The 17,441-nt window shown below is 53.7% G+C and overlaps 1 protein-coding gene across 4 annotated transcripts in view; it reads left to right on the top strand.

Moving 5' to 3' along the window:
- The window catches only part of SLC24A4 (solute carrier family 24 member 4), a 178,162-nt gene that overhangs the window by 119,162 nt on the left and 41,559 nt on the right, over positions 1 to 17,441 (top strand). The window contains exons 4-12 of one of the 4 annotated variants that reach the window (XM_067727362.1): positions 875 to 949; positions 2,209 to 2,293; positions 2,831 to 2,934; positions 3,745 to 3,819; positions 6,617 to 6,642; positions 8,472 to 8,525; positions 10,144 to 10,229; positions 14,906 to 15,075; positions 17,042 to 17,234. In XM_067727362.1, coding sequence (XP_067583463.1) covers positions 875 to 949; positions 2,209 to 2,293; positions 2,831 to 2,934; positions 3,745 to 3,819; positions 6,617 to 6,642; positions 8,472 to 8,525; positions 10,144 to 10,229; positions 14,906 to 15,075; positions 17,042 to 17,234 — 868 coding nt within the window. Of the gene's footprint in view, positions 1 to 874; positions 950 to 2,208; positions 2,294 to 2,830; positions 2,935 to 3,741; positions 3,820 to 6,616; positions 6,643 to 8,471; positions 8,526 to 10,143; positions 10,287 to 14,905; positions 15,076 to 17,041; positions 17,235 to 17,441 lie in introns of all 4 variants that reach the window. The other 3 variants (XM_067727345.1, XM_067727355.1, XM_067727338.1) reach the window with 3 other exon arrangements.

The following is a 17,441-nucleotide window of genomic DNA, read 5'->3' as shown; positions in this document are numbered from 1 at the left end:
CCTTTGCACTTGCTGTTTCCTGGCAGTTACAGATACTTCATTTGCCTATCTGCTCGTCCCCCACAAAGAGGCAGAGGCTTTTCCTGGCATCCTCGCCACCTATCCCTAATGGCTAGAATAGTCCCTGGCACATAAGATGAGCTCAGTAGAGCCGTGTTGGGTGGACAGGTCAGGGAAGAGTTCCGTAGATAAAACCGTCTAAAAACTACCCATCTGTTCTTCCTCTGTCATCAAACAGAAGAAACTGAGACCTAGAGATGTGACTCATCCAAAATCCCAAGGCAGATAATTCCCAGGATTAGCACTGGAATTTGGACTCTGATCCATGAGACTCCCAGTGTAAATGGCTTGTGGATTTTAACCTGGACCGACATCAAGCAGCATCCGAGAAAAGGCTGGGTCTCACGTCGCCTGTTTTGGCAGGAGGTGGGCAGTCAGTAACAAGGAAATGATGCCTTCTCTAAAACTAACGAGGGGAAATCAGGATGATGATTATTTTAAACTCTTAAAATGGCAATTTTAAATGCTTTCCCCCTTAGCGCTTAAGATTAGGATTTTGCCTTTTGAGGGCCTACCGTGGTGCTGAAGAGAGAGCTGCTTCTTTAAGAAGAAGCACAGGACCCTGTGGCATGAGTTCTAGTCCTCTCCACTGCTCAGCAAGTGATTTCTCCTGTCTGGGCTTCAGTTTCCCCATCTGTCAGTGAGGGAATCGAGGAATCACGTCTCTGTGGTGCTGGAATTTTCCTCTGTGCCTCCCTCTGGTCACCTGGCCTCTGCCCGAGCAGGCTGGTTTGGAGGGTGATGGACGCCTGGCCGTGCCCATCAGTGGCAGGAGATCTGGCTGACGCTCTCTGTCTCCCCATTTCCTTCGCAGGCTCTGTACATGTTCTACGCCTTGGCCATAGTGTGCGATGACTTCTTCGTTCCGTCTCTAGAGAAGATCTGCGAGGTACGTGGGAAGGACTTAGGACCCTTTGGCAAAAGCCTGGGTGAGGGGCTGGGGGTGATTGACACGTGGCGTGTCGGTACCAGGCCAAGAAGGACCGGGGCGGGGAGCAGGCCCAGGCAGAGGCAGGGAGGGGCAGGACAGGATGTAGCATGGTTTGGGTTCTGCTAAAAGCTATCACAGGTGCTTCAGTGGCTGAAACGCTGCGGCACCTCCTCTGCGGCAGGGCTGAGGTGGCCGGGCTTCTTCCTGGGGTCAGCGATGAGCCCCCACCCCATTTTCCATCAAGCCCAGAGCTCCAGCCCTTGCGAGGACCCCTTCTGTAGCAAGCTCAGTGGGGAGGTTGTGCTGGCCCAGGGATTGGATGCTGCAGTGGCTTCAGAGCCCAGGCTGCCCAGGAGTGCTTTGGGAGGCGAGGGCAGGAGGAGGCCGAACCCTGCCCTGAGCCAGCCTGCCCAGGGGCCTTCTGAGAACCACAGGTGGGCACCTTCGAGTTGGCATTCAGGCGGGCCCAGAATCTCCGTGGTTTTCCCGAGCACCCGAAGCCTCCAGCCCCACACTGCAGATGAGAGGATGGGCCTTTGTGGCCAGAACATAGCGTTGCCAAGCAGAGTGGGCCTTGACGGTTCCAGCCCTGTCCCGTGCTGGCTCAGCCCTGGGGACAGGATGCGAGGGTCTGTTTCAGTGAGCAGCCAGGTGTCGGGCCTGCCGTTGAGAAGGCCTTCTGGGATGCAGGAGCCAGGCTGTGCGTCCGAGGCCTCCATATCCCACAGCCTGACGTGTGGAGGTCCGCTTGGTACCCAAGGTCTGTGTGAGCACCAGAGGAGATGGGCGCTAAACTGGTGGACTCCCCGCTGAGCACCAGACCCTGTGCTAGGCATCCAAAGATGGAAAAGACCAACCTCGTCCTCGTCATCCAGTGGGGAGGCAAGCGCATGGACCTCAGACCCTCACTGCGTGATGCGTGTTTCAGCTCCTCTGTCCCAGGGGAGTGGCTGGCTCATGGGAGCCACTTAGAAAAACTTCATCAAGGAGACGTTATTTCAGGGCTCAGAGCGCGAACAGAAATGGACAGATGGGGGAAGGGGACAGGCGATTCTGGGTTGAGTGCCTGGCAGTGTGGAGGAGGTGCAGGGAGGAGAGGCCGCTACGCCAGCTGCCGTGCTGCTCCCCTGCGCTCTCCCTGGCTGCCAAGTGTCCAGTTAGCATGTTTACTGCCCCCACCTCACAGCCCTGAGGGTCTGCGGTCGCTTCTGTTTCAGAAACTCCATTTGAGTGAAGATGTGGCTGGAGCCACCTTCATGGCTGCAGGAAGCTCGACGCCAGAGCTGTTTGCCTCTGTAATTGGTAAGAAGTCCCGTCGCCCCAAGACGCAGGATGCAGAGAGAGCCCAGGTTTGGTGTCCAGACTAGTGTGGGCATTTGTCAGCTCTGAGTCTCAGTTTTCTCATCCGTAAAATGGGAGAAGTAGAGAGATAGAAAGTGAATTAGTGGTTCCCAGGGGTGTGAGGTGGAGTGGGGTACTAACAGGTATGGGGTTTCTTTTGGGGGTGAAGTGAATGTTCTAAAATTAGACTGTGGTGATGACTGTATAATTCTGTAACTGGACCAGAAAACACTGAATTGACATTTTAAATGGGTGAATTTTATGACGTGTGAGTTACATCTCAATAAAGCTGTTCAGAAAGTGGGAGCATTAGAGTAGCCGGTCCCTGAGGGCACCTCCACCTCTGGTTTTGCTGTCCTCAACCGCGTCGCTGGTGCTTTCTGATAATAAGAACAGCTTCCCTCCGTTCATGGGGTGGGGGACACAGAGCCGGCCCGGGTCTAAGGAAGCGGAAGGCCTGGGCTTTGCAGAGGAGTGTCTGTGCCTTTCTCTTTCCAGGTGTGTTCATCACTCATGGGGATGTCGGGGTTGGGACCATCGTGGGCTCTGCTGTGTTCAACATCCTGTGTATAATCGGAGTTTGTGGACTGTCCGCAGGGCAGGTTAGTGGTCTCTCTCTCCGTACGAAATGACATAGGGACAGCGCGGGGAGACCCAAGGCCCAGCCCTAGCTGAGCCCGTAAGTGCTGTGGCTGTCAGAAACGGTTTCCTCTCCGAGCCTGCTTCCTCACGTGTAGCAGGGCTGTCCTTCCTTCCTTCCACCGGTGGGTCTGAGAGCAGAAAGAGCGTCAGCTCCGTGGCTGGTCCAAGGGGGGAGCGTTCATTCAACAGCAGTAAGTATTTAAGAGGTGTCTCCTGTAACTCTGACCCTGAGCTAGACTTGGCACGTATTTGGGGCCCGCCTTCGGCCTCCCCACAGGACGCACGAAGCTGGCTTGTTGTTGAAACCCCATCGCATCTTCCTGGTCCTCAGAGCCCAGGGGGACATTAGACTCAATCTCAGAGAGTCAGGCTCAAGGGTAGGCCCCGCCCGGCCAAGGGAGTTAGAGGTAGGCAGCCGGTCACCCCCGGAAGGTTCGAACATCAGAGGGAAGAGTGAGTGCCTCTGGCCTCTCCCCCTTACACATGGCTTCTGCTGGGAAACATGTCACCTTGGAGGAACAGGGGGCAGCTTTGCCATCACTTAGGAACATGATGTGGTATCATTCCGTCCCCAAATGTGACAAAGAGCACAGGGTGGCCTTGAACGGCCAGACAAGATGTGGTTCTGGTGGCACAGTTAAGATGAGCTCCGTGGACATGTGTCTGCACCTGCAGGGGTCTGGGCGTGGTGGGAGCCCCCCAGCAGTGTCCCCTGGCCCCCGTACCCCATCTCCCCAGCCAGTAACAGCTGATGTCCCTTTGCTCAGCAGGTCATCCGTCTGACGTGGTGGGCCGTGTGCCGAGACTCTGTGTACTACACCCTCTCTGTCGTTGTACTCATTGCCGTGAGTTACCTTCCCCCCCTGCCCCGCCGCCCCTGCGAAGGCCCCGGGGCCCTGCCCACCTCTGTCCCTGGCACTAGAAACAGAGAATCCACGGCGCCCCTACCCTGGCGTGTGCTGGCCACTCATTGCAGTCATGTGGACCAGTCTCCCTCCACCGTGCCTCCCTGTCCCGAAAATCTCATGCCTGATGCTTTGCTTACCCATCACATCCAGGTACCACCTTGAGGGCACAAAGGCCTTGAAAAAGCTAAAGAAAGCGTCATACGGTTGATGCAGTTAAGCTCAAGCACATGCCCTCAGAGGCCCTCAGATCCTCACTTAGAGCCCATTTACTGAAGAGCAGAGTTTCTGGTGTCCCACCTTACCGCGGAGCAGGGAAGAGAGGCCAGCTGGGAGCAATCAGGGCTGGCAGCTGGGAGCAAGGATATGGGGAGAAAAGGCAGAGGGACTGAAACAGAGATCCCTGAGGGCTCAGGTACATCATGGCACATGACAGTGACACAGCCCATGACACAGGTTACTGCCATCCACAGGGGAACAGCTTCCATCCAAAAGGAGCTTTAAAGTGGGGGCATGAGGGCAGGTCATTTTCAAGAGGGCAGATGCACATGGCATGCCCAGATTTCAGAGTATGGAGCGTGCCCTAGAGTGACAGTTCTCAACCTAAGAACATCTAGAGCCAACTGGATTTGATAATCATGACCCTTGTATTAGTTATCTGTTGCTGTGTAACAAATTTCCCTCAACACTCAGCAGTTTCAAACAGCAAACCTTTCTTGCTTCCATTTTCTATGCATCAAATCTGGGAGTGGTTTAGCCGAGCCCTCTGGCTCACGGGTGTCGGCCAGGGTATAGTTATGTCAGGGCTCCCGTGGGCAACGATCTGCTTTCAGGATCACTCGCTAGGCTGCAGGCCGGCCTCGAGCTGTTCCACAGTGTGGCTCTCGGCATGGGGACTGGTTTCCCTCCCAGCAGGGGCGAGGAGGCACCAAGCTGAAAGCCACAGTCTGCTTGCAACCGAATCTCGGAAGTGTCAGCCCATCACTGTTGCCATATTCTGTTATGAGCAAATCCCTAAGTTCAGGCCACGCACACAGGCGAGCATGAAGATCAGGCAGTGGGATCATCGGGGCACCTGAGAGGCTGCCCACCACACCCCCCAAAAATGAAAGTTATAGATAAAACTATTTACCTATACACAATTTTACAAAATCAATATAATGCCCAAACTATACCATAAAGGACAAATAAAAGTAATTCATAATAAAAGAATACATCTTTCAATGTGTAAATGTTTGGGCAAGAAGGTGCTAGAATGCTGAATGATGTGATCCGTTGCCCCCATATGGGAAATCTCCAGGCCCTACAGCTACCAGTGCAGACTGAGGCTGGTATGCTGGGCTGGCAACCCCGTGAGTGGAGCCGACCTTGATGATGTGATTTTCCAAAATTATGAATGACTCCTGATAAAATCCTAAACAGAGCCAAGTACAATCATCCCTCCGTTTGCATGACAGTTAACTCACTAGAAAATTAAGTATTTATTAAAACCATGTAAGAATACTTTGATTTGCAAAATGGAATTAAGGTTGAGGCTCAGGTCATTTTTTTTTCTGCTTGCCTAAATGTCTAGCAGGACATTTAAGACGTGTGCCAAGTACGGAAGAACTCCTCCGCTAGAACCATTTCACATGCTCTAGGCTGACTAGCGCTCCGGGCCTTCACTGCCTCTAAATGCCAGTAGCCCTCCACTGGGTTATAAAAGCTGAAACCATCCCCGTGAATGTCCCGCAGGTTTCCCAGGTGGTGGCACTGAGCTCCCCTCTATTGAGTGCCTCTTCCTCAGAGGCTTGAGTTTGGGGAGCCTCATAGCAATGCCCAGCCAGGAGGACCCTCTCCGAAGTGACTTCCCAAAGCAGATTCTGTGTGTGCTGCCTGCCGTGACAGCCAGGAGAGGGGTACAATGGGCCCAAGTCCAGACAACATCCCCCTGGTCTCTCCTGGCATCCCGTGTCTCCAAGATCAGATTGGTGGGCACTACCCCTCCACCTTCCTGTGCGCACTGGGCCTGGCTGAGGCGGTCACAGGATTCCTCCCCTGGACCACGGAAGCATCATTCATCCATGTCCCACGTAGGCAATGCTGGGTGGAATTGCTGGGCAATGTCAGCGCCCTCTTAGGAAGCCACGGCATCCCCACCTTCACCCCTGGCCTCCTTTCAAATGGTACAAATGGGTCCTTTGCCCTCAGGGTTTCCAAAGGGGTTACTCTTTATTTTTTAAAAAATGACACCCCTTCCTCCCCACCCACACACACAGAGGTACCACAGATTGATCGATAGATAGATAGATAGATAGATAGATAGATAGATAGATAGATAGATAGATAGGTAGGTGATAGATAGATAGATAGGTAACTAGGTAGACAGACACAAACATACATACATACAGAGATGCCTTTTCAGTTTTTAAGAGTCTTGATTTCAGCAACTCTGTTCCATTAATGAGGGCAGACCCCTGACAGGTTGGCCCCAGTGGCTACTTGGACTGTTGGTAGCACAGGCCAGTTCTCTTTGGAGACCCACCCTAGACCTCATACTGCAGCATCTACTGACCAAGGTTTCCACTAAGGAAAGGTCACCTTCTATGTTTGAGAAACCCAGACATGGAGAGAAGAGCCAGCTTTCTGTGAAACACATAACTAGCCTATGTGTTGGCTCTGGGCGCTTAGAGGTCTGCGTTTGTTTTTCTTTTGGAATAAATCTGTCGCCCCGCCCTTTGTTTCTTTTGCCTTCCAGTTCATATATGACGAAGAAATTGTGTGGTAAGTTTTTAAAGTTTGTTTCTCGTTGTTCCTTTTTTGTTAGTATCCTTGCTTGTCGGGTTCATTGAAGCTTTTTTAAAATTATTTTTACAAACATAAGTTTATGAACTTGTGAAAGTAAAAAGGGTATCATTCTAAGCAGTCATGCCTTTATTTATCCTTTCAAAGTGGCAAAAATTGTTTCCCTTAGTATTCCCACCCTGCCAGATATCAAGATATATTATAAAGCTAAAATAATGAAAACAGTATGGTGTTTTGCACAGGGATAAGCATAGGCCAATATGGAACTGAGAACCCAGTAATGGGCCCAGTTCTGGGCTGGGGGTTATGACAGGAATCATGACAAGGTAGTGAGTTGGGGGAGGCGGGAGCGGTCCTCATACTACAAAAATGAGGAATTCATATAGAATAAAATAACATCAGCTCGTTCCCTCACACCTTATACAAGAATAAATCCCAGATGGATTAAAGATCTCGCTGTGAAAAGCAAAATTAAAACAATTTAGGGTAGAATATAGGGACTCATCTTTATGATATGGAGGTAGGAAGTGATTTCTTAGTCAAGATACATAAAGCACAAACTTCTAAAGAGGTTGATGTTGCCACTCTAATTATAGGGCATGAATGTATCTTACATCCATAAGCCATAAAAACGGTTCTGTTCATTGACCATGATCCAGGTCTGCATCCTGTATGTGGTTATTTGTTGGGCATAGATTCAGGAGAACTGATGCGAGCGGCTGCGTGCTATGGGCCCAGAGCATCCTGGTTCTGGGTCCTAACCCACCGTGTGAGCCAAGAAGTCTCTCCCTTTCTGGGTCTCCTTTTCCTCATCTGCAGATGGAGTTTTGAGGGGGTGGTCGGGTCATCTACAGACCCCTTTGTGGCTCTGCTGGGCTGTGGGCTAGCAGAGGAAGAGCTCCCCAAGATGACTGTAGCTCATGTCAGGCACATAGTAGGAGAACTGATGCGAGCGGCTGCGTGCTATGGGCCCAGAGCATCCTGGTTCTGGGTCCTAACCCACCGTGTGAGCCAAGAAGTCTCTCCCTTTCTGGGTCTCCTTTTCCTCATCTGCAGATGGAGTTTTGAGGGGGTGGTCGGGTCATCTACAGACCCCTTTGTGGCTCTGCTGGGCTGTGGGCTAGCAGAGGAAGAGCTCCCCAAGATGACTGTAGCTCATGTCAGGCACATAGTAGGTCTTCAGGACACACTTGTCAGATGACCCAACAAATTAAGCTGTGTGAGTCCTCAGAGGCTTGTGTTCTGAGCTACAAAAATCCCCACCATGTGTGGGGTTGAACACTGGTTCTGCAGGATGGCGATAAGAGTGCACCCCAGAAAGACCCCCACCAAGCCCAGCCCCTGTGTCTGGCCCAGGAGGCTCCTGTGACTGGCCCATCTCTTCAGGCAGTTCTTAGGGTCCCTTCCCACCTGCACCCACAGCTTCTCCTGTCGCTGGCCAGAATCTCGGGTGACCATAGGGCCTCTTAGCATCATGACTCCAGGCTCCTCCCCTCCCTGAGTCTGGGATGAGGTGGCCCTGGGCCCTCCTTTTTCTAGGCAGCTGGGGGAACTCCTCCTGAGCCGTGTAGATGAGACCCCTGTAGTTGAGAAGGCCCCACCCTCAGCCTTCTCTGTTACCAAGCGAGCTTCAGACTGCAGGACGGCTGGGGGCTGGGTGGCTCGCCCGCATGCCTGGGTCCTGGGCCGGGCGCTGGGTCAAGGAAGGTGAGAGGACCACGCCCCCTGCTCCGCCCACCGCGCTGGTCACTCCCAGCCTTCAGGCCGCGGGCCTCCCGGCTCTAACCAGTCTCCTTTCTGTCTTTGAGGTGGGAAGGCCTGGTGCTCATCGTCTTGTACGTGTTTTACATTCTGATCATGAAGTAAGTGCCCTTCCTCCTCTTCTGGGCTGTCTCACCCCTGGTCTCACATCCTGCTGTAGCCTTTTGTCCGAGCAGGAAGCAAACCTCCTTCAGCCCTTGCGGTCACTTCTGGCCACCCCAGTTCTCTGGGGGACACCCTGCTGGGGCAGCCAGAGTGGGAGAGAGATAGTCAGCCTCTGTGTTAGGGTGCTGTCGCACTTGGGCCGGGGTAGGTGGCTGGCTGGTCGGGGGGAGGTTGAGGCCCCTCCCAAAACAAATAGCAAGAGGGGACCTCTCTCCCAGCCCGGTCCACACCCCCGGCCCGTGCCGCAGGGTGACCGCTCGTTTGTGCTGACTCTATAAATCGCCTGATAATTTAATGCCACTCTTTTGAAAGAGCCAGGCACCTCCATTTTGTCAGACTTCATAAAATGCCACCTCTCGGGGCTGCCACCTTGCGCAACTGCACCGGGCACCACTTGTAGTTGTAAAGATGCAGACCTTGGCGCCAGGCTTGTGTACCCTGAGGCCCCCCAGAAGCTGCCCAGGTCAGAATCATCTCAAAGCTACCCATGGTGAATGAACATTCAGCCATAAGAAGGGAAGGAAATTCTGACTCATGCCACAAATGTGGATGAACCTTGAGAACATTATAGTGAGTGAAAGGGATCCAGTCACAAAAGGACAGATACTGTGCGGTTCCACTTACGTGAGGTACTGAGGAGACGCAGATTCCTAGAGGCAGGCGGCAAATTAGAGCTTGATTACCAGGTGCTTGGGCGAGGGAGTAATTAATGGCTCATGGTGAATGGGAACAGAGGTCTGTTCGGGATACTAAAAATTTGGGAACTAGATAGTGGTGATGGTCGCACAACCTTACGGATGTAATTACTACCACTGAATTGTGCACTTAAAAATGGAAAATAGTTAAAATGGCAAATTTTATGTGGTATGTATTTTTCTACAATTAAAAGAAAAAAAAAGGCAACCCACGAGCTAAGCCACATTCAAGTTCGTAAGTTTCTCCTCACACCTTCGCAGGTAATTAAAAAGGAAAACACCACTGAGGTTTACGGAGCTCTGAATCCCCCGTTGACCTAAAACGTTTATAATGTTTTCTAAAAATGGGTGATAAGCTGTCAAACTGCAAGAGAATGGTCCTTAAACCATCTCCTCTCTGAGTGCCTTGCAGTGGGGCCACCAGCCTGGGGTCTGGGATGGAGTCTGTTCTCGGTGTGGGCAGCAGTGCTGGCTGGGATGGTACAGGGAAAGGCCCCCAGGCAGCGCACGGGAGCAAGGCCAGGCCTGGGAACAGCTGCTTCGAGCCTGTTCCGAGGCTGGGCTGAACTTCTTTTGTCAGGACAGGTTTATAGCGCGCAGAAGTAGGCGTCAGTCATTTTCTCGGGCTGAAGGTCTCCTATGGCCCCAGGAGGCCCACTCGGGAGGAGCAGGCCCCCTGCGAGCGTACATCATCCCAAGGATGTGGTCAGGAGCCTCTGTCAGCTGGGTTGAGAAGCCTCAGCCCCCCACCGGCTCCCCCAGGGCCATGCTCACTGCAGGTGCACAGGGGAAGGAGGTGGGGGAGGGCCCTGCCCCGTCTATCCCGCAGCTCTGACCTCCCGCCTTAACTGACTTGCAGGTACAATGTGAAGATGCAGGCCTTTTTCACAGTCAAACAAAAGACCATTGCAAATGGCAACACGGTCAGCAGTGAGCTGGAGGATGGTAATGATTACTGTGGTAGTAGCTCTGATGACCCTTCCATGCCATTGCTGGGGCCAGGTAAGGCTGAGCAGACAGGAGCGGGCAAGCCATGTCGTTGAAAGTACTCTCCCTTCTCTTCCGTGCACACACACAGTCCCTCTGAATGGTCACTCTCCCCCTTGGCCACGGGACCCTGAATGAGGAGGGTGCGTCATTTAGGAGGTGTGGCTCAGGTGGGCGTTTACTTAGCTGGGAGAAGGATGAATCAAGGGTCCGCCGTCACGTCCTTGGGGATCGCCCCAAGCCTCCCGAGGCAGCCTCAAGCCCTGCTTGGCTTTCCTGAAATGCAGTGAATTACATCTCTGACCCATGTCAAAGGGCAGTGACAGGAAGCTGAGGACTTGGGAAGGCAGAGCAGGCTCCGTCTCCCTGTGGTTTCTCAAATGCCAGGCCCAGTTCTGGAGAGCTCTGTTCTAGAGAGACCACTGGCTCCTTGCCGAGATGAACAGCAAGGCTGGGAAGGGTGCCGCGGAGCTTCGAGGACTTCCAGACCCACCCCCGAGAGCCCTGGTGGGAGCCCCTTCCCCTGGGGACTGTGGTCTGGTCTCCTCCGCTTCTCTTTGGCCCCTTGTCCGGGGGTTCTGGGCCTCCGGAGCCAGCCCGTGTCTGTCAGGTTCCCCAAATGTCTGGGCCCGACCAGCTCCTGCCTTGGAAACCTTGTCCTCAACTCTTAATCCAGCCAGTTACCAGGTGACTCCATCTGTGGGGACAGCTGCCAGGAAGGCGAGAGAGTTCACACTCTTTCTCATCCAAGACCTGTGTTAAGGCCTGAATAGATGCTTGGAGTTAAGATCTGGAAAAAAACAGCTTAAGCTGACATTGTTGAGTTCCACCCACAGTGTTGCTAGAGGCTCCTTTAACCAGGAGAGAGCCCCTTGGACCAGCTACCCGAGGAGTATTTCTCCTTTGTTCCTCATGGCCTTGGGCAAGTCACCCCCTCTTTCAGGTAACTTTAATTCCTTTGTGGTGTCACTGATGTCTCAGAGCGGACTGTTGGCCAGTGTCTGGGACACGTGGAGGCCGAAATCTATATTCCGAGGCCCTCTCCCCAGCCTCCACCCTGGGGTGGGTCAGGGTAGGAGCTCCCCCCATGTGCGCTCTGGGCAAGCATGCCCTGTCCCGTCCCAGGTAACCCCCAGTAGGAAGGCACCTGTCGTGGGTGCTGAGTGAGGGGTGGATTTCTCCACGTGGAAGGAGGGAGGCTGGTGGGGAGAGGGTGTGAGTGCGGCCAAGGCTACAGCCTGGCTGACGAGGCCTACCCGCGGGCGGGCAGGGTGAGGAAGGAGGCCTGCAGAGGGCGGGGCTGTGCCGTGTGTCCTGTTTCTTGAGCAGAGCAGGCGGCCCCGGTCTCAGAAGGGGAGGGAACAGCGTGGCTGCTGGTCTGGATTTTAGCTCCACGGACACCGCGGCGCATCCCCACCCACAGTTTCTTAAGACAGAGGCTGCTCCTGGCCGCCCTCGTCCAGGGAGATCAGTGCTCCTGGGGTCCTCTGGACCTCCGTGGCAAGAAGAGAGATTCCACGTGCAGAGTCGTTCAGGCCAGTGGGAGATAGCCGCACCCTCAGGTGCCAGCCCCGGGAGCTACCTGCCACCCCTGTGGCTGACGGAAGAGGCCCGTCCCCAGTGCCACGGGGCAGGGACGTGAGCCACTTCCTCTTCCACGTTGATCCCAGCTGCCCCAAGGCCACAGCCCGTGCAGGGCCTTTCCAGGCGCTCCCTGGTGGCCTGTCTCCCTCACTTTTGTACCCACGACAGTAGGATTTCCCACAAGTTTATTGCTTTTCCCCAAATTTCGAAGCCCAGGGCAGTTTCTAAAAAATTGGAAGATTAGCCACAGGATTGCCCCCAGGCACAGGGAAAGGTGCAAAGGTAGGTCTCCCTCCAGCTCTTATCAGGGTGAATGCGCTTAGATAAAGGCCAAGGAGGAAAAGATTTGGGGGGTTGGGGGATGCAGGCCTGGAACTGGAGAGGTGGGAAACCCAGAGATACAGCCCCAGTTGGTGGATGCCCCTTCCCTCCCAGAGGGCCGTGTGCAGGGCGCTGTCCCCTAGAAGCAGACAGACTGACAGGGGCAGGAAGAAGGAGCGCCTGTACCATCCCAGGGGATGGGGAGGGGCCTGAGGAGACCGGGGCTTCGGGACTTTGCCTTTTCTCGCGGTGCTGCCACAGAATCTTTCCAACTCGGAGCTTCTCTCCCCTGGTCCTCAGCCTTCAGGCAGGTCGTGTAAACTACCCCATCCAGGGTTGTCAAAGGTTGCTGGCTACTAAATGATTTCAGGAAAACACGTACACGCACACCCCTGGCTTTGCTGGCATCAGCTTTGGTATTTCCCCATATATGTAAAATCAAACATTTTTAACGCAACCTCTTGACAGGAGAGGACACACTGCCTTTTTACCCCCACTTCTGTTAAATACCTTTATGTACTTAAATGTTCTTAAAGGTCCTACAGTTCAGCTCACCAAGTCAGCTGGAGCCAGTTTTCTCTCGAGGGGAATAGCATCCTCCAACTTTGTTCTGCGTACAGTTGTTTGGGGTTTTTTCTCCCTACAAGTTTTACACGTTTTTTACATCACACTTCAGTTCAGCTCAAGAAAGCAGAACACGATACACCAAGAAAAGGTGACGAGCGCAAAGGCGGGAAGGCACGCCTTCGTGTCCTGTCACGGCTGGGGGTCTGGCCTCTCCTTGTTGGCTGTCAGGTGGCCTTGAACACGGCCTGACAACCAAGGCCATCTTGATCACTGGCTGGGCTCACTCTGGGTCCTTTCCAAGCTGCCCTGGCCCTAGACACAACTTTGGCTTGGAGCAGGGAGAGAGGGAAGGATACCTGGCCTTAGGCTGAACTGCCGGAGAAACATGCTGTACCTGGTTGGGTTCCCTGCTGGGCCGGCGCCCTTGGCTTGGACATATCACCCTGTGCTGCCACTTGGTGGGCGGTGCCAGGACGAGGTGCCTGAGGAGTCAGGTATCATGGCTCTTCCCTCCTCCTGAGCTCGTCTGTTCCCCCAGGTGGTGCCCACGGTAGGGCTGGTTCTACCCACGGAGCCTGCGGCTGTTCTGCTGGTTCCCCCCTCCCTCTGAGGTGCAGGTTGCAGAGGAGGGAAGGAGTCCAGCTTTCCTGAAGCAGGGCGGGGCAGCGGGCACGGGGGCTCCCCGATCCTCAGAGTGGGACCGAGCCAGGAGAGGGGGCCCTCCAGAAGGCCAGAGGCCCCGAGCATCGAAGCCCCTCTACTAACACCCTCCTTCACATAACCAACCCCCTGGCATCTGGGCCACTATCGAGAATGCTGTCCCAGACTCCCCGGTGTCCACCGCACGCTAATCACCTCTGGCAATCTCTGTTGGCCTTTGTCTCCTTAACTCTTCTCCTCTTCTAAATTGTAAGTAATCTGCTTTCATCCAAGCCATAACACATGCATTTACAAAACAAAATCCGAGTCCAGCGCACGCCTTGTTGGAGGTTAGTGTCTGTCTCCGAAAAAATGCATGGTCCTCCTGGCTTTGGTTCTAACCACACGCCTCCTGTCTGCTGAGCCTTGCTGCCTCTTTGGTGAGGGTGTGTGTGGCTGGTGTGCATTTGTTCGTGTTTGTGCCATTAACTCCTGCTTAGGTTTGCTCTCGACTACTCCTGGTTACCCTGTTATCCAGGAAGGACACTCACCGGGAGCCGGTGACCAGTGGAGAGGGATGGGCGTATCCGCCTTGATAGCCCCTTGGAGGGGAAAGCCCCCTGCTTCTGTGTGCTGTGTTCCGGAGTGCTTCTGTTTCTGGACCCTCTGGGGGTCAAACCCCCCGGGACTCGAGCTTGGAGCGTGTTTGGGAAGGTGGCAGGGCAGGTCTGGGCACTGGGGAGATTTGTTCTTCTGCCTCATGAGTGGCAGCAAAGGGTCAGAGAGAGTGGCCTCCCTGCCGGAGGGTGCTGGTTTTACTGGAGACACTGGGCTCGGCCAGCAGCTCTCCGTGCACCCTCCGCAAGCAGGCTTCTCCTGGGTCTCAGTTGCCTCGCCCAGGGCGTGTGAGCCAGGTCTTTGACCTCACTGCCTACCTCATGGAGAACAAATTTGCAAGCATCCTTTTGTGCCAGGTGGAGATGGTTCCTCTAAGACAGAGCAGGTGGCCTCGTGGGAAGTTTAGGGCCGGTGCTGTCTGGTGCCTCCCAGCATTTTCCATCCCAGGGGGCCCTTGTCAATTTGTAAAGTTTTGTCTGAGCCTCTGTAAACAGCAGGAAAGAAAGATCCTCTCAGAGTCAGGGGTGAGAGGTGGCAGGAATCCTGTCCACTTTGTAGGCGGGCTGCCCTGTGAGGCTTAGACGAGGAACTGAAAGACCCTTGGAATTAGCCAAGACTGGGTCCCAGAAGAGAAGGGCATCGATTGGCGGAGGGGCTGGCGGTGGAGATGGGGGAGTGGTCCTGTAACAGGGGGACTTTGGGGCTCTGTCCAGTGCTTGCAGGCGGTTCAGACCCCGTGGCCCACTTGACTAAGGGGATGAGCTGCAGCTAGGCTTCCAGGCGGCTACCAGCTGCTGAGACCACAGCCCGAGAAGTCTGCACCGAGAGGGGAAGCCAGTCGCCCCAGCCCTTGGGTTTGGCCCCGGGGGATCTCAGCGCTAATCATGGCTTTGTGCTCAATATAGTGAAGGAGGAGCTGCAGTACAGCAAAAACCCAGTGGTGATGGTGGATGAGGTCATGAGCTCCAGCCCTCCCAAGTTCACCTTCCCAGAAGCAGGCTTACGCGTAATGATCACCAATAAGTTTGGGCCCAGGACTCGTCTGCGCATGGCCAGCAGGATCATAATTAACGAGGTGAGTTTGCTTCAAGGACCATGAGACCGTGAGAGCGAGTGGCCTCGGATGGGTTCTGGCAGTATGAGGAGGCCCTGGCTTGTCAGCACACTTTCTGGTGTTGGGCCTGGGGTGTCCTCTGCCAGGCCGGCATTCATCACCGCACCTGTTGAAGGAAGGAAGCCCAAACCTCACGCACAGGCAGCAAATGGTCTTATCGGGAAGGATTTTAAGGCAGGTAGCAATCAAATACCATGCCTGCCATGTTCTGCTAAGTATTTTGTCAAGTACTAGAGTAAAACTAATTGGAGAAAGGCTAGTCTGAAGTATGGATTGTTTATTTTAACTGTTATTCAGGGCAAAAAAAGAATGAATACACACCTGTTCTCTATGAGTAGAGCGACTCTAGAAGGAAACTGAGAAACCTATAGAAACCTTCTGGTTTGTCTCTCTCAGCATGTGGATCTGTCACCTCCTTCGTGTTGTAACCTATGCCTCTTTTTTTTTTTTGCGGTACACGGGCCTCTCACTGTTGTGGCCTCTCCCGTTGCGGAGCACAGGCTCTGGACGCGCAGGCTCAGCGGCCATGGCTCAGGGGCCCAGCCGCTCCGCGGCATGTGGGATCTCGGACTCTCAACCACTGCGCCACCAGGGAAGCCCCATAAATATTTTTAATGGGAGCCAGACAAAGATGAGCTGTGCAAAGGCAAACAGATTCTTGGGAGCATGAAAACCTGTTGATTTCTTGAAATGTGGCCTCTACGTTTCCCTGGTTTTGTAGAAACCCACAGACTTGGTGAGCAAAGTCAGCTTCTGCTTGGGTAGAAAGGAGGCAGACTTGGTCAGTAGCTACAAGGAGATGGGGGAGGGAAGGGGACGGTTCGGTTCAGAGCACACCCATTTCACGTGGCAAAAGACTTAGACAGCAGAGGCCTTCCGAATGGCCACTAACCCAATCAGGATGCTCAACATCATTCGTTGTTAGGGAAATGCAGATTAAAACCACCATTAGATACCACCGCCCATCCACCAGAATGGCTAAAATGAAAAGGATTGACAGTATCAAACGTTGACCAGGATGGGAAGCAACTGAAATTGTAATCCGTTGCTGGTGTGAGTGTAAAATGGTTCAACTTGCACCTACCTTATGACCTAGCAACCCCACTCCTAGATAAATACCCAGGAGAAATGAGCGCATATGTCTACAAAAAGATGTGTACACAAATGTTCATGGCATTCTTCATGATAACCAAAAAGGGGAAATAACCTAAATGCCCGTCAACAAGCAAAGGATATGTTGTGTGTTAGTCACAGGATGGACCACTGTACAGCCCTGAAAAATATCAAGTGACTGCTGTGTGCAGCAACAGGGATGAACCTCACAGATATTCAGTTGAGTGAGAGAAGCCAGACATAAAATAATATGTACTCTTTGAATCCATTTGTAGGAAGCTCAAGTTCAGGAAGAACTAATTGATGTTTATAAAAGTCAGAATGGCGTTACCTTGGTTACCCCTGGAGAGAGGGGACCCTAAAGGAGTCTTTGGAGGGGCTGGAAATGTTCTATGTCTTGATGTGAATCATCATTGGGCTGTTGGACACATAATATAAATGCACTTTTTGTGTGAAAAAAAATTTTTTTAAACGATGCAAAGTCTCTCCTGTGTGACTGTTTTCAGGTGGTTTATGACCATCTACTGGGCGGATGCAGAATGATCGCTGTCATCCAGTGACATGGGATGGGTTGTCAGGTTGACGCTAAGAAGAGGCGGCCCAGGGCTCTGACTGATACCCTCGCTGGTATTGGTCCAAGTGGAAATGAGCAAACTTAGCTGGATTCCAAAGTCCCTGGGCCATTTTTCAGGCAAACCCATCTCCAGGGGCGTCGTTCTCGAAACCCCTAAGGGCCGCCACATGGGAGGAACAAAGCAACAGGGCGACACTTTGTCACACGCCTGGGTGTCTGTCTTGCCTCCTGTCCACGCAGAGGCAGAGGCTGATCAGCTCGGCAAACGGTGTGAGCAGCAAGCCACTTCAGAACGGGAGACACGAGAGCATAGAGAACGGGAACGTTCCTGTGGAAAACCCTGCAGAGCTGCAACAGGAGCGGGAGCAGCCGCCGCCACCCCCAGAGCCAGAGCTGGTCGAGGCCGCTTTCCTGTCCCCCTTCTCCATGCCCGGTGAGTTCAGGGCGGGGGGGTGCTCCCGGGCTACACTGCTGGGGGCTCCGAGGGTCCAACCCCGGGTCTTCAGGATGGAGAGTTGGACCCATGAGGGCGGGGGAGGCTGGTGGGAAGGGTGGGCATTAAGTCACTCGGCGAGCACCTCCTAAGTGCTGAACTGTGGGTTAGAGCTGCACTGGGATGCAGGCACAGCCCAGGGCTGGG

The sequence above is a fragment of the Pseudorca crassidens genome, chromosome 1 (genome assembly GCF_039906515.1).
Source record: "Pseudorca crassidens isolate mPseCra1 chromosome 1, mPseCra1.hap1, whole genome shotgun sequence".
Taxonomy (NCBI): Eukaryota; Metazoa; Chordata; class Mammalia; order Artiodactyla; family Delphinidae; genus Pseudorca; species Pseudorca crassidens.
This window is presented reverse-complemented; position numbering and strand designations above follow the sequence as displayed.